The 24,171-nt window shown below is 43.2% G+C and overlaps 1 protein-coding gene across 4 annotated transcripts; it reads left to right on the forward strand.

Annotated features, from left to right (window-relative positions):
* The first annotated feature begins 5,608 nt into the window (after nt 1-5,608).
* On the forward strand, nt 5,609-16,157 carry LOC106145459 (uncharacterized). 4 transcript variants are annotated; one of them, XM_078032983.1, is made up of 4 exons: nt 5,609-5,791; nt 6,298-6,336; nt 8,420-8,546; nt 10,222-16,157. In XM_078032983.1, exons 1-4 carry the CDS (start codon nt 5,768-5,770, stop codon nt 11,487-11,489), a joined length of 1,458 nt encoding a protein of 485 aa, XP_077889109.1. In that variant the 5' UTR covers nt 5,609-5,767; the 3' UTR covers nt 11,490-16,157. The 4 variants fall into 4 exon arrangements, with proteins under 4 accessions (XP_077889109.1, XP_077889110.1, XP_077889111.1 ...); XM_078032984.1 differs by having other exon boundaries at nt 8,462-8,546; XM_078032985.1 differs by lacking the exon at nt 8,420-8,546 and having other exon boundaries at nt 10,362-16,157.
* The last annotated feature ends 8,014 nt before the right edge of the window (nt 16,158-24,171 follow it).

A 24,171-nucleotide genomic window follows, 5' to 3' on the forward strand; every position in this document is an offset into this window, starting at 1 on the left:
TCATACAGAGCTGGTTGTGGTGGTGCACGCCTGTAATCCCAGTGACTCAGGGGCTGAGACACAAGCATTGCTTGTTCAAAGCCAACAATGGAATGTGCTTAGCCACTCAGTGAGGCCCTGTCTCTAAATAAAATACAAAAATTAGGCTGGGGATGTGGCCCAGTGGTTGAGTGCCACTGAGTTCAATCCACAGTACCAATAAAATTTTTAAAATCTGCTCATATTTGAAGAGCCCTTATGTCAATATTGATACCATGGCAAATGAGGTGGCCATATCTTCTGTAGTGTCAGTTCTATGCCAGACTAACCATGAACACTGTGCACATACTTCAACAAGGATTTATCATTCTAACCTTAGGTTTCTCAGTTAAGAATGTTCAGGATGTTTTATTTATTTTTTTCATTTGTATATTTTGTTTGTCCAGGATATTTTAAAAGAATGTAATGGAGGAAATTTCTGAGTTTCAGTTATAGGAAAGTCTTGTATTTTCGGTTTTATAGAAACTCACTGAAGGCTATTTTCATTTTTCTTTCTGTTTTTTAAAATTAATTTATTTTAATTGACCAATATTTATTATGTGTATTTATGGGACTCAGTGGAATGTTCTGATCTATTTACACATTGTATAAAGATTAAATCACCTAGTTAACATATCCAACATCTCACAAACTTATTTCTGGTGAGGATCTTTAAAAAATCTGTTGTTTTAGAAATTTTGAAATGCAAGCTACGTTATTAACAACAGTGATCATAAATCGTTTTCCCAATAATTTCTGAGCTCACTTTTGGCAGGGGAATGAGCTGCATGAGCAGTGTGAGGAAGGCACTGCCAGCCTCAGGGGAGTGGGCTGAGTCTCAGGTGCTTGGAGTGCAGACAGTGGGGAGGTGAGCAGGAGAGGAGGGACAGGGAAGTCTCTGGGCAATCCCTTAGGCAGCTGAGGAAATCTGAGTGGCTGCTTAAGATGATGGGCAGAAGGGATTCAGTTGAGAGACTGAAAATATCAGAACTCCTCACTGAGTGGTACTACTGTGCTGTGTGTGGAGGCACAGCCTGAAACCCCAGCTACTCTGGAGTCTGAGGCAGGAGTGTGGGTTCCAGGTCTACCTGGAGAACTTCACGACCCTGTCTCAAAATGGAAAAAAAAAAAGGTGAGTGTCTTAGGAAGTAACTCAGTGATAAAGCACCCCTGCATTCAATCCCTAGTACCAAAATGTAAAGTATTAGTTATTTAATTTAAGTAGTTTTATTTATTTCTAAAAATAGCACTGTAAGTCTTTGATATTGTGGTTTACGTCAAATGTATAGTATACTACTTAGCCCTCAATGAAAACACACCTTCAATTGCTAATGGATAACATTAAGCATCTAAATTGCTTATAAAATGTCTCTTGCCTATTTTTACTAAAGTGAAAATTCTCAATGCACAAAATTTTATAGAATAAAATCTGACGTTTGAAAGTATATCTCCAGAAAATTGAGCATGTTCTTCTCTGCTTTAAAAATGTATTAAATATTTTATTGTCTGAAATTCTAACTATTTACTCATGTTTCTATGTTCATGAGCAAACATTTGCAATTATAGAGTATAGTGAAATGCCAATACTTATTTCATATCAATATTATGAGCTCATGTATGTTGCAAAATTATCACACTTTTATTTATATCTTGTTTTTAAAATAAAATACACATTTTCTGTAATTATTTCCTATTTATTTTAAAGGAACAGTGAGTCAAATTTACCATTCATTTTTTCTTTGATTTCAGATTTAAACTCAGGATATGGTTTATGGCTTTCTATCTCACATTTATAAAGTATAAACTATGTATGGATAGGTAATCTAATGGGAAACTCATATTGCCTGGGCTTTTTCTGTTGATCCTTCTTTTCTTTCAAATTCAACTTTCCTGAACACTGTGTCGATATTTCAAAAGGGATTCTATCTCTTGATTTATAAATCAAACTTTCACCAACTTAAATTTGGTGCATAATTTTTGAAAAGTATTTTTAAAGCTCTATCGGGAATCCTGCAACTCCACTGGTATTCCTTCCTTTTTTGAGCTGGTTTATGTGATTGCTAGAAAGCTTCAGAATTCATACCCATCCTTACATAGCTGCAATTACTAACAGCGGGACCAGTGATGTCTTAGAGAGCCCCATTCACTCCTGAGCTCTTGTTTTGTTGTTGTTGTTCCTGCAATATTTTGTTGGCATGTTGCAAGGTGAGCATTACAGCCTAACTATAGTCCATGACACTGCACACCTTGTACACACCTCCATGTCTGATAACCAGGTGGGCAGAGGAGATGTAGGAGAGGAAAGGGAATTCCCAGGCCACACGATTTAGGCTATTCTTCAGGAGTGATAGAGTAATGACAGATGGTTTGACCACTTGCATAGGTGTTGGGGTTTGGAGCTCTCTGTAGTTGTCTGGTTCTTGACCCTGGGTTGATTTAGAGCAAGGTGATATTGGCTTGCTGTGTGAGAATTAGACAACGATGTGGGTGGAGCCATGGCCCTGGATCAGCAGTCTGCACATGAAAAGCAGCTCCATAGTAGCTAACTTTCCTGAGACAGCAGAATAGCCTTTAGTTCATTCCTCTGATTAATGGGCACCTAACAGAGAAGCACAGAACTTAAGAAAACACTGAATAATTGTTTGTGTGGTTGTATGAATTCATTTATTGGAAACACTGGGAAAATGATAATGGGGGACTTTAAAGAATAGGTCACAGTTTCTGTAATCAGCATAATAAACACTTTCCGTTGAGTGAAAAAGCATGAACACTAAATCTATATGGAGTCCTTGTAGATTATCCTATAACTAGAGTCCATATTAATATGGCATTATAAAAGAAAATGCATCTAAAGTTGCTGAAATCTCTCTCAATGTGTTGGTAAAGTTGGAATGAGATATATAATAGTTTCTTGGTGCATCTCTAGGGTCAAACTGGCAGGTCCATCTTATATGTGGTTAGAAGATATAAACCGACAATTTATGAACATATATATATATATATATATATAAAGATTACTGGTATTTGTGTTAATCAAGGGGAAGGAGTGATCATGGTGTGTCATGTAGGCAAGAGGTCATTTTGCAATTCTGGAGGACTACAGTCACAGAGAAAATAGCATAATCAGAGTATTGCTAAGCACACAGTAAGCTCAGAAACACAATAGAATCCCTGGCATCAAAGACAGACAGCAAATATTTACTGTGTTCAATTCATGCATAGAAAGGCAGACCAGGAAAATCCCTTGGAGTGGAGGCTTTAATGTTCAGGGTAGTGTTATTTATAGTGTAAAGGGCAACATTACCTTCAACAATGAAGCCTTAGACTGGGGAAATGGCATCAGGGACATGGAGTTTCAGTGTTCTTGATACATAGTCAGAATAATGTAGCTCTCATGGTTGGTTTAAACAGTAAGTTACTTGAGGAATTTGGGACTCCAAATGATAAACCATGGAATGCACCCAGACCATTAGTGAAAAGGCCAAGTAGCAACAGAATGATGTGCAGTCACTTGTTAGAAGAGGGTGTATGGTAATTTAGGCTCAAATTGGGTTCATGTCTAAGGAATCAAAAGAGGGGTCTGAAGGCAAAAACAAGAGCAGGTAAAGGACAGGTCCAGAGCCTCTAATGGGTTTTCTAGACAAAATCAAGGTAGGCAAGGATGACAAGTTTAGTATGGGCTAGTTTCTACAATTTGAAGGATTGTGTTGGCCTTTGGATCATATAAACCATCCCTCATTTTATGGTACATAGAATTTTGATCAAAGGAAATGGCTCCCTTAGGTGGAAGGTCTGTCTGCACATTAAAAGTACACTCAGACAAATTGACTTGAAAAAGAGAGTTAAAAAAGAAAAAAACTTTGGTTATGGCTGTCTATCCCTCTGAAGATGGCAGACCTTCTCCCTTGAATGTGTATTTCTTACTGTATTCCAAAATTTGTTTCTCCCAATGTAGACCACATCCTGCATTGAATGCATATTGACTTTGTAAGATCTTCACCCTTCTTTAACATTATTTTTATGTTCTTTTCAACTTGTTTGGTTTGTTGTTTGCTACCTTTCTTTTATATGACCACTAATTGCTGAATCCTAGAAACAAGGGTCTTGTGGGCACCTCACAGAGTGGGTTTTCTGAAAGAGGCTATCCTTAATCTCCTGTGTTACCCAAGACATTCTGCTCGTTCTTCACTTGCTGTGCCACTGAACTCAATGGTTCTGTCTCCCTGGGATCTGAATCAGAACAGAACACCAAGAATAGTTGTCACAGAATAAAGTTTATTTGCAGAAAATAAGGATACCCCTCAGAAAATCACCTCAGGGGGAGCTGCAGTTTATTTGGGCAGGGAATGCATATTCAGAAAAGGGAAGGTGCTCATCATGTGCACAGTGCAGGGACAATCCTACACAGGTACAGTCTAATAATGTGCCCCTTCCTGTGTCCCTTGTTATGGAAATGAGCTCCAGCTCTTGCTCAGGTAAAGATTTTGGTATTATAATTGAAAGACAAGTGACCACAACACTCGGAGCAACCAAGAGATCTTTATTGCAGCAGTGCAACAGAGGAGAAAAGAAAGAAGGAAAGAAGTGGGAGGGGGCAGCTGGGGAAGGCTTTTATAGCCCTTCTGCTGTGCTGCCTAAATCTAACAGGGTCTCTGGGTTGGCAAGCTGCCTTGTTGGCACACAAGGGGGCAAAGCGCTCAGCCTTGAGCAGGGGCTTGAGCGTTTGGGCTTGAAGCAAACAGGTGATAAAGAACCAGACAGAGGGTTTGAGCGGCCAGGTCATCCTGCAGCTAACTTTGTTTGGCATGCCCTGCAGACACCTTACTCAGCCTGTCCTGCACATAACAATAATGAAGTAAATTTCATCTTTTGGTCACTTGTGCATTATCCTTAAGGTATCTTATGTAATATCATCTCTGAAAAAATAAATTTAAAAAGATGTATTGTAACAACTTACTTGGGGGCTCAAGGTACAGAAATGGGAGAGAGTCTATCTTCTGCTTTTCCTGGCTATTAAATGGTATAGACAGTCTGCATCCCGTTTTCTCAGGCTGCTAGTAAGGAAAAGCCTGCAACCTGCTTTATCAGGCTGCCTCTCTGCTAACAGGTGTGCAGACATGTTTGCCATGTGTGATTTGAGCTGGCACCTCCAAGGGGACAGAGAGGAAGGGCATAATGAGTTGCCATGAACAGTGGGGAGACGGGTTAGAAGGCCTTGCAGAGGAGCAACCATCTCGGAACAGAGGGCAGGCAGGAAGCATGGGAACACACACGGGCCTAGAGGACGGTCCCTGCAAGCTGTAACCAGCGGTAGCCGCAGAGGCCAAGTCCCCACCGTTATCGCCAGGGCTAGCCCAGAAGGCTTGTCCTGCTGCTCCATCGGTATTCAAGTCCTCCCCGCAGGCTCAAGCCTAATTCTCGCCTGCAGAGCGCCTGCTGGATGCAGAGCACCCCAACTCCTCCCGCTCGCAGGTCTCCCTGGAGCACTGGGCACTACGTTAGCCAGAATGCCCTGCCCCAGGGAGCCGCTAAGCCAATGAGCGCCCAGAGAGGAGTGTTTCCGGCGTGGGCCATTGTGTGGGCGGGACTTCCGGCGTGGCTCCGCCGGCGCTGGACTTAGGGGTGTTTGGATCTGTGGGAGCTGTCGGAGCTTTGTCCTCCGGGAAGCGACCAGGCTGGGCTGGCGTACGGAGGGGTCCGAGGGGCGGTGGCCACTTTGTCCGTGTCCCCGTCGCACGCGCAGAGGCCCATGGCCGAAGCCGGCCCCGCTCGGGTAAGTGGTCCTCCCCGCCGCGCTGTGCTCGCCTCCCCACAGAGTGTCCGAATGAGGGGCTCTGCCCGGTGCCGCAGGCCAGGCTCTGTCCAGCCCGGTCGGGGCTCGTGAATGAGGTGGAGCGGGAAACTACGCCTGAGGCCCGGCGTGTGTCCTGTCGAGGAGGGTCGAGTGATGCGGCGTGTTAACGCTGCCATGGCACGACGGAGAGTTCTTCCTTGGTCCTTAGGTCGTTGGTAGCCACGGAGAACTGCGCACAGAAGAGGGACCCAGTGTGACTTCAAGCTTTTCCAGCAGCTTCTCACTGTTAGGACCAGAAGGAGGGGTGATAACACTGAAGCAGGGGTTCAAGGCCTGAGAGCTCCTCGAGTTAGCACCGAGGCTCCAATATAATGAAAGCCTCCTCAAGGCACCTGGCTTCCAACTGGGAACGAGTACAGCAGGGGCTGAGCCTCTGGAGCCCTGCCATGATGCCTCTGCCTCTCATGACCTCCCTCTTCCTACAGGTTTCCATGAGTGCAGAAGCCCATAGGGACCACCCTGAGGTGAGTAGTGTATGACACAGGCTTTCACTGATCCTGACACCAGCCCTCCGCCTCCCCCACCCCCAGGATTTTTTTTTTTTAAATGAATCCCTTCTCTTGATGCTCATCGATCCTTGGACCAAAGGACCTTTAACAAACCCAAGCCTAAGATCCTGATTCTATTTGAGAGTTATTTTAGGTAGTTCCTATTAGAGATATGAAAAGCTTTCCCATAATGCGTATGTGATTGGAGGTGAAGCTTCGCTGGTTCATGAGTTCCAGGTTTCTTTTCTATTTCGGAGGATCTAAAAGTAGCAGGGCAGGATTCAGAGCTGAATGACTGTCAGAATTTATGGCAGCAGTGGGAGTTTTAGAGAAGGGAAAGAAGATAATCTGATGCTGGTCTCATCAGCCTCCATGTTATGCCATGGAGAACTCGGTCAGTATGAGGGACACAATAGGAAGGCCAGGGAAGACACTACCATAATACTCTAGGTAAGTGCTGTTAGTGGCTTGAACCAGTGAGGCTACTGTGGAGGTAAGAGAAGTGGTAGGATTCTGGATTCATTTTCTTAATTAGGCCTGCCTGGATTTTCAGATTTTGAGGATGAGAAAGGGGGAGAGAGAAAGGTACTATTGAGGCCTTACTTCGGGCTTTTGGGGTTTAGTATCTGGAAGAATGGAAACTCCATCAGCTAGACCGTAAAGTTACCAGTAAGGTTTATTTCACTGGGGATATCAGAATTTTGGTTTTTAGGTACTTACATCTAAGATGTTGGATTAACAATTAGTAGAGACATCAAGTTCTGGCCACATTGGTTTGGAATTTGGGGAATGGTTTAAGATGGAGACATCTAAAAGATATAGTTAGTGTTTGACCCATAACTAGGAGGAATTATATTTGTCATAATGGTAGTGCTGTCCACAGCCCAGGTAAGGGAAAATGGAGCTGTGCCTGGGTCTTGTACTTGGACACCTGAGTAGACATGGTAAGCATCATAAACAGATGTGGAGAGAGAATTGACCATGGAAGGGCATGACAAAATAGATTATCTGGTAGGTGGCTAAGGCTTCTAAGGCATAAGGGAGATAGAATGGTCACAGAAACAGGAATAATTAGAAGATGACACCAAGGCCATGACTGAATTTTTCTTCCCCTCCAAATTTCATACATTGAAATTCTAATCCCAGAGGGACCTAATCTTAATCCCAGAGCTGAGGCCTGTGAGAGGTAATTAAATCATGAGGATGGAGTCCTTGTGTCTGGTATTAGTGAATGCCCTTTTAAGAAGAGGTCAGAGAATAGCTAGTGCTCTTTTCACTATGTGGAGATACAAGGGGAAGTCAGCAGTCTACAGCCTGAAAGAGGACTCTCACCAGAACCTAACCATGATGGCACCCTGAATTCAGCCTCCAGATCTGTGAGAGATTCCTGTTGTTAATAAGCTACCCAATGAGTAGTAGTGTTTTGTTACAGCAGCACAATTGAAGATCCTCAGTCTAGTGCTCATTCACCATGCTACAGGCTCACCAGGATTGTCCACTTAAGCAGATAGCTAAGTTTGGGGGCTGATCATCTGTGAGTGTCACTGGGTCTGGGGTAGAATGTCATTGAGGCTCTGAGATACTTTGGTCACTGAGTTTGAGGGTTAAGAGTAAAAGGAAAGCTGTGACTGGTAAGTGGACATCAAAATCAGTAGAGATAGAGGACGAGAGTTGTTTGAAATCCTTAAGTGATCCTGGGTAGCTGAGATTGAAGCAAGGAGCAGAATCAGACAGCCAGGCCTTCCGGCAGGCTCCTAGGCTGCGTGTTTCTGGAGGCACCATCTGGAGGACCACTGAGGAATGATCTAAGAGAAGGGGAGACCGCATTATATGCCAAGTCCACAGTGAAGATGGTATCTTCCTGCCCACCTTCCTGATGGCTATGGGAGGACACAGTGATACTGGGACCACGACAGTGAGCTTCAGAGGCACTGGGATGTGGTATTCCTCTGAAATAGGAATGTAGGAAGAAGGGCAAACAGGATGGACAAGCAAGTGGATGAAGTTGGAATTCTAGAGGAGAAGTTTATTGTGGAGTGACCTTTCCCCATTATGGCAGGACTGTGTGACCTTTGAGGACGTGGCCATTTACTTCTCACAGGAAGAATGGAGACTACTTGATGAGGCTCAGAGGCTTTTGTACCTCGGTGTGATGCTGCAGAACTTTGTACTTGCAAGCTCACTGGGTAAGGCTCTTACACTCATCCTAGTGTCTCTGTCCTCTTTTTCCCCAAACAGATTCACCTTTTCCAGGCCTTACAATCTGTTAAATTCTCCAGTTTCTTGGCATATGTGCTCCAGCACTGAGCTGTGTGCACTGTTTGCACCCTAACACATGTGCCCTATGTGGTCTGGGAGTTAAGTATCTTGCATTCAGGCTACTGGATCTCAACTTTTTGCCATCTCTCTGGCTATGTCCAGAATCATGATACCTTTTTTTCACAGCTCCCCCACCCCTCACCTTTTGCTAGTTGACCTTTTCTTGTGACTGCTTGTGGCATAACAGGCATTGTCATAGTCCATACTTGGAACCATGGAACCATGGGCTATTACTATCATACCCCCCCACACACACACACACTTTTTTTTTTGTAGTTGTAGATGGACAGAATGCCTTTTTTATTTTATTTTATTTATTTTATTTTTTAATGTGATGCTGAGGATCAAATCCAGTGCGTCACACATGCTAGGCAAGCATTCTGCCACTGAGCTACAACCCCAGTCCCCCGTATCCCCCTTTTTAAAATAATTTTTATTTTTCTCCTATGGCCTGTTGTATCCTGAGATGATCTGTATCTCTGTTGGCACGCTGTGTCTTTCCTTTCCTGTGGACCCTGCTTCAAAAAGGTCCCATGTAGTGATAGTACTTAGGGTGTGGGGAGAAACCTGGTTCCTTCATGGAGTGAACATGATTTCAGAAGAGGCCTGGGCCTGATGTGTGGCACATAGAAAGTAGCGTAACATCTAGGCTATTTTCAAATCATAAAAGGAACCTGTCCTCTGTCCACCACTGTTTTGGTGCAGGTACCACTAGCCAAACTTCATTTCCATGTTTTCTTCCCCCTACATCTCAATTTTTTGTGGGAGGGTGGTGGTTTACCAGGGATTGAACTCGGGGGGGGGGGGGAGCTTAACCACTGAGCCACATCCCCAGACCTATTTTGTATTTTATTTAGGTTCTCATTGAATTGCTTAGCACCTTGCTTCTGCTGAAGCTAGCTTTGAACTCATGATCCTCCTGTCTCAGCCTCCCAAGCTGTTGGGATTACAGGCATGCACCACTGCACCCAGCCATGAACTTTTTTGTTTTCTCATTTCATGTAACTTCCAGCACCCATCCATCCACATCTTTCTGGTCTTCATGTCTCATCTGTCCTTTTATACTGCTCTCTGCAGTGTTTTCCAGCACTACCTCACACATGCTGATAAAGTGTACACATACATTACATTAACCTGAATACTTGCCACTCACTTTTGTGTGGATTTTCCTGGGCTTGGAGTCAACCTACCATCTATATGGCATGTACCTGTTACTAGCAAACAGCATCCTGCTGAAGGCTGTGTGGTGAGTTCTAGAGATATGACCACAGTGTTAAAGCAGCTTAAGGCTGTTTGCAGAGGAGTGAGTTGAAGATTACTTCTCCTTATGACCCATCCATCTTTGTAATCTTCAATTGGTAAGGCCTCCCCAATTCTGTGACTTTGAGAGACATCATATTGTCATATAGCCCCTTCCTCAACCTGTCCCTATATTTCTTATTCATAGACAAAATTTTGGAATCATTGGTAGAGTGTGCATGATGGTGCCTCCTCCTTCACACATAGTCATCATACATTTCATTAGCAATTCTCTGCTTTCAGGTTGTGGGCATGGAACAGAGGATGAAGAGATACTTTCTGAGCAGAAGGTTTCAGTAGCAGTTTCACAGGTCAGGACTTCTAAGGCAGGTTCATCCATGCAGAAGACTTACCTCTGTGAAAAATGTTTCCCAATTCTGCAGGACATTTTGCACCTGGATGATCTACCTGGGCAGAAATTCAGAACTGGGACATATGCAGATCTTCACCAGCACCAAAAGCATCACAGTACAAAGAAGCTCTTGATGAGGGATGTTGAAAAATCCTCGTATTTGAAACACTTCCTATTCCACATGTCAAGGAAGCCCTTTGCCAGTTGGGAGATTGAGAAGGACCTCCCAGCCATGTGGAGCCTTGTCAAGTCCCCAGCATTTCCCAGTAGTGAAAAGCCCAATAATACCTCCAAGGGTGGGGAGGACAGTCATAGTCATAAAAGTCATAAGTCAAGAGAATGTGGGAATTCTGCCAGCCACAAGCACACTCTTGTTCACCGCCCCAAAGTTACCACTGGTAAAAAGCTTTATGAATGCAGCAAATGTGGGAAAACCTTCCGTGGCAAGTACTCACTTGATCAGCACCAGAGGGTACACACTGGAGAAAGGCCTTGGGAGTGCAGTGAATGTGGGAAATTCTTTAGCCAAACCTCCCACCTGAATGATCACCGGAGAATTCACACTGGAGAAAGGCCTTATGAGTGCAGTGAATGTGGAAAATTATTTAGACAAAACTCCAGCCTTGTTGACCACCAGAAAATTCATACTGGAGCAAGGCCTTATGAGTGCAGTCAGTGTGGGAAATCCTTTAGCCAAAAAGCCACCCTGGTTAAACACCAGAGAGTTCACACTGGAGAAAGACCTTATAAGTGTGGTGAGTGTGGGAATTGCTTTAGTCAAAGTGCCATTCTTAATCAGCACCGCAGAATTCACACTGGAGCAAAGCCTTATGAGTGTGGTCAGTGTGGGAAATCCTTTAGCCAAAAAGCTACACTCATTAAACACCAGAGAGTTCACACTGGAGAAAGGCCTTATAAATGTGGTGAATGTGGGAAATCCTTTAGTCAAAGCTCCATCCTTATTCAACACAGGAGAATTCACACTGGAGCGAGACCCTATGAGTGTAACCAGTGTGGAAAATCCTTTAGCCAAAAGTCTGGCCTCATTCAACATCAGGTAGTTCACACTGGAGAAAGGCCTTATGAGTGTGACACGTGTGGGAATTCCTTTAGTCAGTGTTCTAGCCTCATTCACCACCAAAAATGTCACAATGCATAGGAGCATCATGAAAGCAACAAATACAGGGAAGTTTTCAGCCCAAGGTTTAGCAGCTCCTGAAAGCCCGCACTTGAGAAAGGCCTTAGACCTGTAGGCAGTGTCATCTTTTTCAGAGAGGCTTTGTGAAGGAACCACCTGCCTAAAGTTACCAGACTTCCTACTGCCCACTGAGGGCAGTGTCCCCGTGTGTTCGTGATGAGTGAGCCTTCCAGGAGCTCCATGCACTTCTCAACTGATGGGGCCATGTCAAGAGCTAAGTCACTGCCACTTTGTCTGGTAGAAGGCATCTTCCTCTGCCACTTTGCACAGTGTCCAGCGGTCACTGGAGCACGTGAGGGAAGGCGAATGCTTACTCCCTGGAGGAAGTCTTGAGCAACCTGGGTCTTCAAGGAGAGTTCTTTCCCTTTTCTGAAGCACACACATAACCTAGTTTTTACCATGAAAACCTAGTCTGCTGGAGGCTTTCAGGAATGGCTGATTTTTTTCATCAAAAAGTTGTTTTTTCAGTCTCACATGACAGTTGGGTTAATTTTTTCAGCCTTCTATTTACCAAATGGTAACTACCTGCCTTGCATTAGTCTTGATTGTGTGCTAATAAATGCCTTATTGTTAAAGCTACCTTTAATTATGGGGTTGAGTTTACGATGTCGGGAGGCTGGAAGACACTTTGTGCTATTTGAAAGGATGGACAGCTTTCGTGGGTCAACTGTTCTTCAGGGACAGTAAAATGACAGTTCTGGTTTTGCTTTCAGGCTGGTTTGTATTGCTGCCCTAGACAACATAGGAAATAATGCAGGAATTTTGCCCTGATTTGTGGCTTGGTTGGTTACAATTTTCTGTGAGACTATAGGTCCACCTGGGGAGAGGCCAGCTATTGTGACAGGTTTCTGTGATTGGGTGAATAGAATGAATTCACTCTCTTGTTCCCGGAAGATGTTGTTTTGCAATGCCCATGTGGAGGAGAAAATCTTCACAGGGCTTTACAAGAAGCCATCTGCCCTGATACCAATCATTCCATTTCATAGATTGGTTTCACTCAGATGATGGCTGGAGCCAGCTGTGAACCTTAATTGGTTTAGAAATCATAAATACTGGGTGTGGAGAAGGAACTTACAGTAAACTGCATGAAATGTGCCTCTTGCAAAGGTGCATCCACATATCTTCCAGTGACTGAGCATTCACAGGACCTAGAGGTCTGTGTATGCCCAATAGCTGTGGTCATTGTCAAGGAAAATAAAGGTTTTGTGGATTCATATTGTCTTTCTGGGTTGTTCACCTGAAGTGCATTGCTATAGAAGCAGGAAAATAAGGAGATCCTGGTGATCCTACAGTCCAGGGTTATAGCTCTGGTGATCCTGTCAGTGTTCTGTTGTCTGATATTACAACAGCATTCCTTACTGCACCAATAGAGAGCTGACCTTTCCCATGCATGAGGATGGAGATAGTGGAATCAACATGGGTTATTACCAGAAAAATAGTTTAGGCTTTAAATTTGGTTTTGGAATCACTTTTTATAAACTTATTTATATATAGTTACTTGGAATAACTGATGTTTATGGTGTATAATTTGAAAAGTTTTGTCTCATAAATTCCTGAAACCATTATAGTGATCATAAATATATCTACAATTTACCTCATGCCATATTTTCTCCCCATATTCCCCAGGTTTGCAAGTATCCAGTAATTTACTTTTATTCACATGACAATAACTTGTGAATGAAATATTTTATGAATGCAACGACACATTTTTTGCTACATGATTATTTTGAGAAAGAATCATCTCTACTGCTTATATGAACAGTTCATCCTTTTTGTTGCTGAGTCATATTCAGTTCTATGGATATGCTATTGTTTATTTTCTATCTATTTATTTATTTGTGCTGGGGATTGAACCCAGGGCCTTGTGCATGCAAGGTAAGCACTCTACCAACTAAGCTATGTCCCCATCACTTAATGGGCATTTGGATTATTTCCTGTTTGGGGATGTTAAAAACAAAGCTACTGTGAATACAGGCATAGGATTCTTAATGTGCATATGTGGTTTATTTGTCCTGTGAAAATAATTCAGAGTTTGTGTTTTGCATTAAAAAAAAACTGTCAAACTGATCTAGATGTATTGTACTCACTGAATTCCCACCAACAATATGTGAACATTTCTGTCCTTCCACCTTCTAGCCAGTACTTGAAATGATTAGTCTTTTAAATTTGAGCTGTTTTAATGTATTATGGCATCTCACTGTAGTTTTGATTGCATCTTTCTGATGTTTCATAATGTTGGGCATGTTTTGTTTGCCACTTATGTATCTTCTTTTAAAAAGGCTATCTTTTTGCCTATTTTAAAATGTGTGTTGGTGATGTAGTTTTCATTAACAAATAGACATATATAACAAGAACATGTTGGAACTTACTCATTCTTCAGTAAATGAGGGTCTTTGCTAAATAGGAAATTGTTTTTGAATGTTGGAAAAATATTTTCTCAAATTTTTTTGCCTATTCACAGTGCAGGAACTTACAGTAAACCGCAGTCACAGACACTATATATTTTAAGCATTTTGTGCATTATTAGTAACAGCAAACCCTCTTTTTAGAGTTTGTCAATTATCCTAGTAGAATACTCTCACCATGGCCAATTCAAGTTCTAAAATGATGTCACTGAACATAGAGTTGGGGAGAGATATGCAATAGCACATAATTATGTTTTATTCTCATCATACTGATATAGTAGTCACAAATATACAGATGTAAAACAGTAAAATAATTAGAAAGTAACAACTTTTGAGTATCACCTTAGATTTTTCAAGGTAGCTTGATGTGTAATTATCATACAATAAACTATGCATATTTAAAGTGTATAATTCCTGTTTTAATGTCAGTACTCAGAATTTTTTTTTCAGTTTACCTCAGGCCTTCTACACCAGCAAGCCATCCTGTTATAAGGGGAGAGCAACAGCCTTAAGGGTGCAGAGCTCTTTAATGGAGAAAAAAAGGCATGACCAACTGGGTGAATGAAGGAAAATAGTTAGGAAGAAAATGTGCTGGAGGTCTCGGTGAGTTTAGCAAAAGTGGGAAAGTCTCAAGCTGCAGATCCAGTTTGATCAGCAAAAGCAAATTCACATTGGAGAAAGGCCCTATGAAGAATCAGTTCCACGTCAGTCAACACTGGAGATTTCACACTGGAGCAAACCCACACTAATGCAGTGAGGATGAAAATCTTTCAGGAAAAAAATATCCTCACAGAACATCAAAGAGGTCACACTCCAGGAAGGCCTTATGAGTGCAGTGAACATGGGACATTATGTAGGTACACATCCAACCCCAATCAACTCTGGACATTCCCTCTGGATCAAAGCCATATACATGTATGGAGTGTGGGAAATCTTTCAAGGATAAATCTGTCCTCATTCAACACCAAAGAGTTCATGCTGGAGGGAGGCCTTATGAATGCATTGCATGGAAAATCCCTAGGCCAGAAATCTATTCTCCTTCAACGTTAAAGAGTTCACATTGGAGAAAGGCCTTATGAATGTGAGAAATCTTTTAGCCACAAAAGCTACCATATTTAACATCAGGGAGTCCTCACATTAAAAAGGCCTTACCAAGTCGTGAAGATGGGAAGTTTTTTAATTTTATTTTTGTCTGTTTATTGGTAGTACTCGGGATCAAACCCAAGACATCACACAGGCATGCTAGGCAAGTGCTCTACCACCAAACTACACTCCCTGCCCTTTTAAATTTTGAGATAGGGACTCACTAAGTTGTATAAGCTGACTTTAAACTTACCCTCCTCCTGCCCCAGCCTCCCACCCCCCACCCAGGTGCAACACTGTGCCTGGTCAGAAAGTCTTTAGTTGAAGATATGGCCTCCTCAAAATAGGAAAATTCATATATAGTGAATATGGTAAATCTTTTAGCAGCAAATCTGACCTTATATAGCACTGAAAATTTTACATAGGATAAAGGCCTTAAGTATTTAGGGATTGTGCTTTTTACCATATTCAATATTCATGTATTACATAATATACACTGAGATTATTTGAAATACAATGGAGTACAGCAAGAAAGATAGCAATAATATAAATTAACTCATTTTATTAAATGAGAAATAAGCACAGGTAAGTATAATGACCCTGGAGGGAACTTTGTGGGTAGTCTTACTCAATTGTGTGTGTATTGGGATATGGTGTTTTCCGGGATCCAAGGATTCCTCATAAGATTCAGGTACATGAGAAGCACGAGTAGCTGTGTCATATTTTTGAAACTTTCCCAGGGATCTTAATATTAATGTCACTGACAGTTTCTGTGACTGAAGTCATGTTATTCTAATCAGGCAGATCCACCAAGTGTACATTGTTTTCCATCTCTCTGTGCTCAGGGAATCAGACCTCTATACTCTTCCGTTTGTTGGAAGAAATCATGAATAGTCTGAGTTGTTAGGAAAGTTCTTATTCTCTTCTTTCTGACCTGTTGTGGCATGTATCTAACCCTCTTTTGGCTCAAAGGATTCAATCAGAACTCTCCTGCCAACTTGCAGAGAAAACCCCACCTTTTCAACAAATATTTGGACTTAGGTGATAGTTGTGACATTTTTTAACTTTCAAGTTTCCAAACCAGGAGCTGCTTATTGAACATTGCACTTGTTTGTGTAATAATAAAGCCTTTTTTGCACGAGTTTCTTTAGTTTGGGAAGTTCTTCTCACTGTGGTATAGACTGAAGTGAAAAAAGGATTTTGGTAGCTTGTAATAGTAAACAATTTTGTGGGGACCCCAACTTTGTATGCTGCTGAGGAAGAGTATGATGCAAAATGTAGCTTTTGCTCCAGTTTTGGTCTAGTTACTTGGAATCATAAGTAGAACCCAGTACAATAGAAAAGAGGCAGAGAAGCGGACAAGTCACAGAAAAACAAACCTTGATGAGAAACACCTGAAAGATCCACTAGTTTTTTTTAATAACCTATAAATGCATGTTGGCTTAATACGATTCTGGGGCAAAACCTTAAAGTGCCATAATGCATTTTCTGGGTGGAATGTGGGGAAAGGTGCTACTCAGGGTTAGAGCACAACATGTGGACACCTATTACAAATGCACAGTTACTTTAAAAGTAGTTACTTCAAGTAATTTTAGAAAAATCTATTCGTTAGAATAAAAGCGTCCTTGTATAAAGCTGTACAAAAATGCTTATTCTATGGTTACTTGGGATTGTAAGTAGGACCCAAAACAACATGTGACTGACATAATGTAATACACTAATACACTGAGATTATGTGAAATACAATGGAGTACTGCAAGAAAGCTATCAATAATATAAATTAACCCATTTTATTAAATGAGAAATTAGCACTTAAATTCATATGAAGAGGTAGGCCATAAGTTTGATAAAAGGGATCACAGGGAATGTAGAGAACATGCCTAGAATCATGGGAGTGGGGGCAAGCATTCAAAAAAAGGCTCCCCTAAAATGTGTGTATATCTGCTCACATTAAAGAATTAAAGAAAAATAGAAGCAAGGAGTAAAATAAATGTGCAGTTAAGATCATTACCACACATGTAGAAATGTAAAATTGTGCAAACCCAAACTTGAATAGGATAAAAGATCATCTTAGAAAAAATATGATAATCAGAAGACAAATACCCCAGAGGGGGAAATGAGCCGGGTGAAGCATTTCACCAGGAAATAGATGTGTGAAGAGGACCTAATGTGTAGACACAGTAGGCATCTCCTGTGATTCCCACAGAGTGACTATTCCACAGTGACCTCCGCGGAAGGAAAGTACACCTTCAGTCACTTAATTGCCAGACAGAATTCACAGGAGCCTGAAAAGAGCAGGAACAGGCATGGGACTGAAAATTACAAGGAGACTTGAGCACGGGTCAGTTCTGAGCTTTCCCTGATGGGAGTCAGGACTAGGGAAACTCTTCCCTGTAGTTTTTGGAATCCTGATGATGACTGGTTAAGAAGAGAGAATGGATGGAACCTTCCCAAAGATGCAGTTCCAAGGACGAGCAGACTTTATCCGGAGATTAAAAGGGGAAATGTGCTAAAAGGTGGACTATGCACATAAAGAACATGTCAACTGGCGGGAAGCATTGGTATCCAGGCTGTGGGAGTTACTTGACATGTCGCCACGTTACCCTGGTGTGCAGTGAGCTACTACGTAAGTTGAGGGCAAGCAAATTATTAAGATGGAGGAGAGAAAGTAGCCTTTCTTTAAAGAAGTTTCCCTTTAGGGACTAGGAAAAGGTTACAACTTCCAGAATCTTTTGGGAGCCACCTACCAAGGAATTGTTACTCTTGAAAAGGAGGAGCCAAGCACATGTCCATGAACTGGAAGAGTGGGTAGAGGTGTGGGGTGCAGGGCTCAGAAGGGAGAGCACTTATTTCATGGACATGGAGCCAGTCCCAGGGCTGCAAAGGGGACATCGCTTTCATTCTGAGCAGAAAATAAGGAAGAAATGCCTCTGTGAGGGGTGACTTTGTAGATTCTGAGGCAGAAAGTTGGGGAGTTGTCATGTGATTACTTCTATTGTTCTTTGTGATGGAGGATGGAAGTAGAGGGGAAGGGGCTGGGGGAGTCTTAAAAATATAGATCTTGATGTAGTATTGGTGAATTTCAGTACTAACGATATAATTAGATGAACTGTGCTTTCTTCCTGTTTGTTTGGATTTTTCTTTTAGTTCTCATACAGTAGCCATAAATAGAGTACACTGACAAATGCACCCCTCCCCATTCCACTGGGAAAGGACCCTTAAGTCACTTAAGGAGTGACCACTATGTTTACAACTACTGAGTCCAAAAATATTTGTGGCAAGTAGTATACCCTCAAATAAATTCCAAACACAATTGCAGAAGAAAGAAAAATGGTTCTGTCCTAATAATTGTTTAATTGACACCAATATGTTCCATTCCCTGGATTTACCTACTGTTTATGTGTTACCAACGTCCCGTCTATACTTTAAAATTTATCTCATAAGACCAGGACATTCTTCACAGCCACATGTTTTTTTAAAAGTCAAATTTAGTTAGATTAGCTTCAATAAACACTGTCATCTAATATACATTATATTCTGTTTTCACTAGTTGGTTAAAATATTCCCTTTATAGTCTTCTTTACTGACTGGGGACCCACAGCCTCTCACATTTTGTGATTTATCTCTCAGCCTCCTTCAGTCTGGGGCCTTCCTCAGCCTTTGTCTTTTATGGACTTGCCTTTTTTGTGGATTGGTGGCCAGGTGTTTTAGAGAATGGAAACATTTAAAATGATGAAACTGTTCAAGTTCAGACCATTGTTTCTAGGAGAAATCTAAAGCAATTCACCTTTCACCTCAATTAGTTTGAATTCCTATATTAGGTGATTAAAAAACCAACTCATTGTCCTTTCTGTTCACAGCACATTTGTAAAAATATACAATGTAATGATTGTGATCATTGTAAAACACACAATGTGTTAATAACACTTTCAGAGAGGTGTGTGAGTCTCTAAGGAACAGAAAGTTCACTCTGGATCAGGGTGCTTATCGATAAATGGCTTATTTTAATTTGAATAGAAAAGATTAGTCTGCTCTGTTGACTCTGAAAGAGAAACCAATTTCATAAGTGACTTAAGGAATCAAATAGAGATTTAGTACCACAGAGTCAACAAAAAAAGTCTCCATCAAAAACCAAACTGAGATTTGAGCTCAAAGAAAAAATACCCAAGCTTCTATTAATTCTCCCGACAGAAGCACACTGGCAATATCTCCTTTTCTTCCTGAAGTGCCAGTAAAGCCAAGTGACTTACCCTGTAGATCCCAAGATGTCTTGATTCAAGCACTTCTGTTCACATTCCTTAGAGAATCTGATAAATTCAAGATTCATGTGAAATGATTTGGGAGAGGTTGACCTCACAAGGAGAAAAACAATTTCAGTTCACACCACATTTGTAAAAATATACAATGTAAAAATACCTTAATGTCAGAAAGACATTAGGTAAAGTGATAGGAACTCCCCCAACTTACAAAGAAAAGACAGAAAAAAAGAGGAAATACTGATTACCCAGGTTTATATGTATTGAATTATCACATCATGACCCCAAAACATATGCAATTAGTACTTATCAATTAGAAAAAAAGAGAGAAGGGAGGAGAGAGGATGAAGACCATATTGGCCAAGTGCAAACTCCACATGAGAACGAGCTCAAACAACATGGTATGAATCTTCCAGGAAAAGAGGGAAGGAGGCAAAAAAGTTTTAGACCCTGGAAAGTACTGCTGATGCATCTATACAAAAATAACTATGATTTGGTTTTTAGTCAGTTGTATAAATCACTCTACAAAAATGATATTCAAGTTGACAACACAATGTTAAAAATTAACAAATATAGAGTAAGAGAGAGTCAGACAGAAATGAATAAAGAAGAAAATTTAAAAGAGTAAAGGAAGAGGAAAGGTCCAGTGAAATATCCTGACTCAGAATTATGCCTAAGAAGAAAAACACAGAGGTAACAGATAAGGAAACAGATGGAGTGCACAGATGAAAATCCACAACAGAGAAGGCTCTAGCACACCATATCACAAAACATGTGCTGGGCGAAAACGGACGTGATTCCTAGAAGAAATAAAGAGAGTCACCTGTCTATTAAAAACTCTTTTTCCGAGTTAGTCCCTAAGCAGTGGTTCAAAGAGAGTTCCCACAAGGAGCACCAGGGACGCAGAGTAGCTTCAGAAATAAGAGCCATGGCAAGCCCATCAGCAGAGGCTGCAGGTTCCTTTAGGTTCATATTCACCTCTCCACCACTATGGGGTGCGATTTGTACCAAGCTGAGACACCTCTGTGCACTTTGTGTAGGGGCTTTTTGTCCTATTTTACAAATCCCTAATTACCTCCCTGCTAAGCGAGTGATGCCCCACCTGCTCTGAAAGCACACAGCATTTGTACAGAAAGCTGAATGCTGGGATTTGCCATTGCTTTTGAATGCAATCTCAGTAGACCACGACAGATGCCCCTTAAAAGTTTTCTGTGCTCTGATGGGACTAAAGGAGGGCTGAGGAGGCAGGGGCCACTTTTGTCTTGTAATAATATTTTATTTCCTTTCCTTTCAAAGCAGCCCCCATCTTGGATCCAACCAACCATTCATTACATTCAGACACTGTACTGGCTGTCTTCCCCCCACCCTCCCACCAGCCCAAATAGGCATAAGAGCTCATCCCGGCTCCTCTTATGCCTTCATCTCCTCTTTTCCATTGTGCTGACCATGTTCTAATATTACATAGGATTCAGCACCTGATTTTGTATTCATTCCACTGTGTTCCTGGAATAAGTGTTAGCTCCTTGATAGATGGAGTCTTTGTTTTCCGGTTTGTTTCATGCCTGTAAGAGTACCTGAAATGCAGCAGTGTTCAATGGACATTTGTTGGAGCCATGTATAAACACACTACTCCAGCACCAAGTTCATCTTCACCACCCAAGCAGTAGGTCATAAATGCCTTAATACTCCCTCTGAGCAAGTAGCACTCCAGGGTTTGAATAATGGGGGGAAATGTATCTGGATAACTAAGTCATGCTTGGCAAGGTCCAGCACAGCTCTGCATTTCTCCCTTCTCAGACTTCAGTACCTGCTGCTCAGATTTTTACGGGGGAGGTCACTCAGAAGACACCAAAACCCAGTTTTGTCCAAATTGAAGAGTCTTTATTGTCCAACTAGTCAGTACTGCTCCCTAAAGGGCCACACTGTCTCTGCAGGAAACAGCATCAACATTTTAGGAAACCAGAAAAACCACATCCAGGTTGGCATAGCAACTAATAAGCAAGCAAGCTGAATAAAGCCATTAGCAAAAAATTGCAATGTCCTTAATCATCTTTTCATTCTGATTCAGTATTTCTCATGGGATTTTTCCATAATCATAATCAAAAGAGAAATGGATCAAAATGACCCTAGTTGAGTACCAGTTAAAGAATGGCTACTAATGATTTTCCAACAAGGTACACTGCCCAAGGAAAAGGGGAACCAAAGAGAATGATTTTACATTGTATAAGAATTGCTATTTTGTGTTGCTAAGTATGGTATGCTAGGCAATTAGTAATGGGTACAGAGGCGGGGCTTTCCCATGGGAGAAGCATTATCTTACATGATATGGGGTCTCAGGGTAAAGTGGAGTCTGTTTGGTCATTGCCCATATAGCCTGGCCCATAACAAGATTTTGCAGACATCTTAACTGTTCTCACCTATCATATATTCATTTAACTAGAGGCATTTCTGCATATATCTGTGAAAGCTGTGGAATTAAGATGAACTTTTAGTAATATAAACAATTCACAAATCTCTTCCTCTTCTCCTTAAGTAATCTCAACTTTCAATTCAAATACTGTCCCTGTAATTGCAGATGAGTCAAGAATCACCTCTCAGCAAACAAATGAGAGGATGGCATTCCCAAACTGCACTTCCAGGTTCCCACCTCGGCTCTGACACGTGCGGCCTCTAGGGCCTCGTCAGCCTGTCCAGGCACAGGGGCTCCATCATTGTCTCCTTTTTTGCGGACAGGCGGAATATCACTAAAAGGAAATGCCTGTACCTCGGGCTGGGAGTCAGCATTTGGGTGAAAGCTGCCCCCTTGGTGGAACAGCATCCTGACTCTGCAGACAGGAAAGGCCCTCCTCCACCCCGGCTCCAGGGTAGCCCAGTGGCCCCTTCCCTGAGGTGAGTCTTCCCCGAGGAACCAGTGGAAGAGCTACACTTTAGTCCACTCGGGAGCGCGAAGTCTCCCCCAGGTGGCGGTCTGGGAACAGTTCTCTCACCGCTGAAGGTAACAACATGACTTAAAGCTTTCCTCTTAGCATATTTCCACAAAAACACGGATGGACTACGAATGGACTCCGAGTCACATTTGATGTGGCATGCCCATTTGGGGAACGTCTGAAAGATTTTGCCTCCCGGCATTTCTGGGATCTTGGCTGGAAGCACTGGGTGCTTTCGGGGTGTGGGCCCTTTAATAGCAGCGAGGCCCCGCCCCGCCCGGCGTCCCTGGGGACGCTAACTTTCTGGAGACTACATTACCCAGGAGACGCTGCGGCGCCGGTGCTGTTAAAGTCACTTCCGTGCGTGCGTGGGATGGGTGGGCGGGACATCCGGCATCTTCCTCGCGGACATCTTGCGGGGCGCCCAGCGGGACCGTGGGAGGCGGGGCTCTGCAGCGCCGGGCCGGTTCCGCGCTGACGGACGCCGGAGAGTAGGAGGGGACACTGTCCCCCCCGCACAGTGGGTGGGCTCTACGCTCCCCTCACCACGGCTCGCGGGCGGAGCGCCGGGCCGGAGTGCGGCCGAGCGTGGGGCGAGGAGCCGCGGGCGCGAACCCACGGGTGAGCAGGCGGACGGTGGCTGGTCGGGCGTTGCGGGTTTGCTGTGCCCTCGGAGCCGAGCCGGTCCCCCGCGCCCTTGTAGCGCACCCGGGGGCGACGCGGCCCAGGCGGGCGCGGGATGTCGGGCTGGAGGGTGGAGCCGCCGGCCCGCGGGCGAGGCTGCCGCCGCGGGGATCCGACCTGGGGAGGGCGGTGAGGACGCAGGTGCCGCGGCGGCCTCGCCGGGGCCTGCGCTGTAGGCAGCGCCCTTCTCCCCGAGCCCCTCGCCTGGGTTCTCTCGTGCCACTTCCCAGCGGGGTTCTGGGCTCCCGGCTCCCTAACTCCTCTGCAGCTGCTCCAGGGGGACCTGGAGGTCAGGCGGTCAGCCCTGTGCATCCTACCAGTCCTTGGCGTCTCTTGTCTTGACACCTCTGGGCTCCAGCTTCTGCCACCTTTGTCTAGTTGACCTTTCGTTGGGTCCACCTGTGCCATGTCGCTATTTGTGGACCCCACTGGTAGTACCAGCAAGACATTTTTATTTTGTTATGTTCGTTTCTTTGGTGGGCTACTCAGAGCCAGTGCTTTGAGTTCCCTGTCCCATCTTCCCCTGGTGACTTGTATCTTCCAGATCCTTTGAGGTTGCGGACTGTAATGAGAAAGAGAACCCTGGGTTCCTCAGAGGTTCAGACGCTCCCACAGCAGGAGAGGCTTGGACGGACACTGGTGGTTCCCTGGTGGGGAAGTCACGACTTCCGTGCTGTGTTCCGTTGGTACCAGGAATTTGCCATGATTTGATTCCAAAGCCAGAGGCCATGCCTCATTTCAGTCTTTGCCTCCCTGTTCTGGACACTTGTCATTTCTTATTTCAGACCCAGGGCTGTTTCTACCTCTCTCTCTGCAGTACTTTCCAACATACATGAACGCATGACATGTGCAGATACCCTTCAGTAGTCCTTGCACCCCCATCCTTTGTTTTTAATAGATTTCCTGGGCAGAGACATGCATTTCTGCATAGTGTTTATCTGTCACCAACAGCCAGCCAAGGCCTTGCTGAAAGCCATTTGCAGAGGATGAGGTTGTAGCCTGCTAACCTTTTCTGCCTGTGCTACATCGTCGTGTCTTTGTCCCTTGTGAGGCCTTCTCCATTCTGTAAACTTAGGTCCCTATACAGCAGACTTTCAAATCTGAGCCCCATCCAGCCAATAGTCCCATAGACTTAACCCTGAGTGTACTGGACTCACAGTTGTGATGGATTGCCCCTCTACCAAAGTCATCTTGTGTGTCAGCAGTATTTTTCTGCTTTCAGGGTGTTGGTGCAGAGTGAAGGATGGAAGCAGAGCATTTCTGTAGGAGTATTGCATGGTAGCACTGA

Source organism: Ictidomys tridecemlineatus, chromosome 15 (genome assembly GCF_052094955.1).
Source record: "Ictidomys tridecemlineatus isolate mIctTri1 chromosome 15, mIctTri1.hap1, whole genome shotgun sequence".
Taxonomy (NCBI): Eukaryota; Metazoa; Chordata; class Mammalia; order Rodentia; family Sciuridae; genus Ictidomys; species Ictidomys tridecemlineatus.

What these genes read in the sequence shown, in the direction of transcription:
- LOC106145459 (XM_078032983.1), top strand. Translation starts at nt 5,768, where the DNA reads ATGGCCGAAGCCGGCCCCGCTCGG. An exon ending in CCGAAGCCGGCCCCGCTCGG is followed by an intron (nt 5,792 to 6,297) that starts GTAAGTGGTCCT and finishes CTCTTCCTACAG; the next exon opens with GTTTCCATGAGTGCAGAAGC. An exon ending in TGTACTTGCAAGCTCACTGG is followed by an intron (nt 8,547 to 10,221) that starts GTAAGGCTCTTA and finishes CTCTGCTTTCAG; the next exon opens with GTTGTGGGCATGGAACAGAG.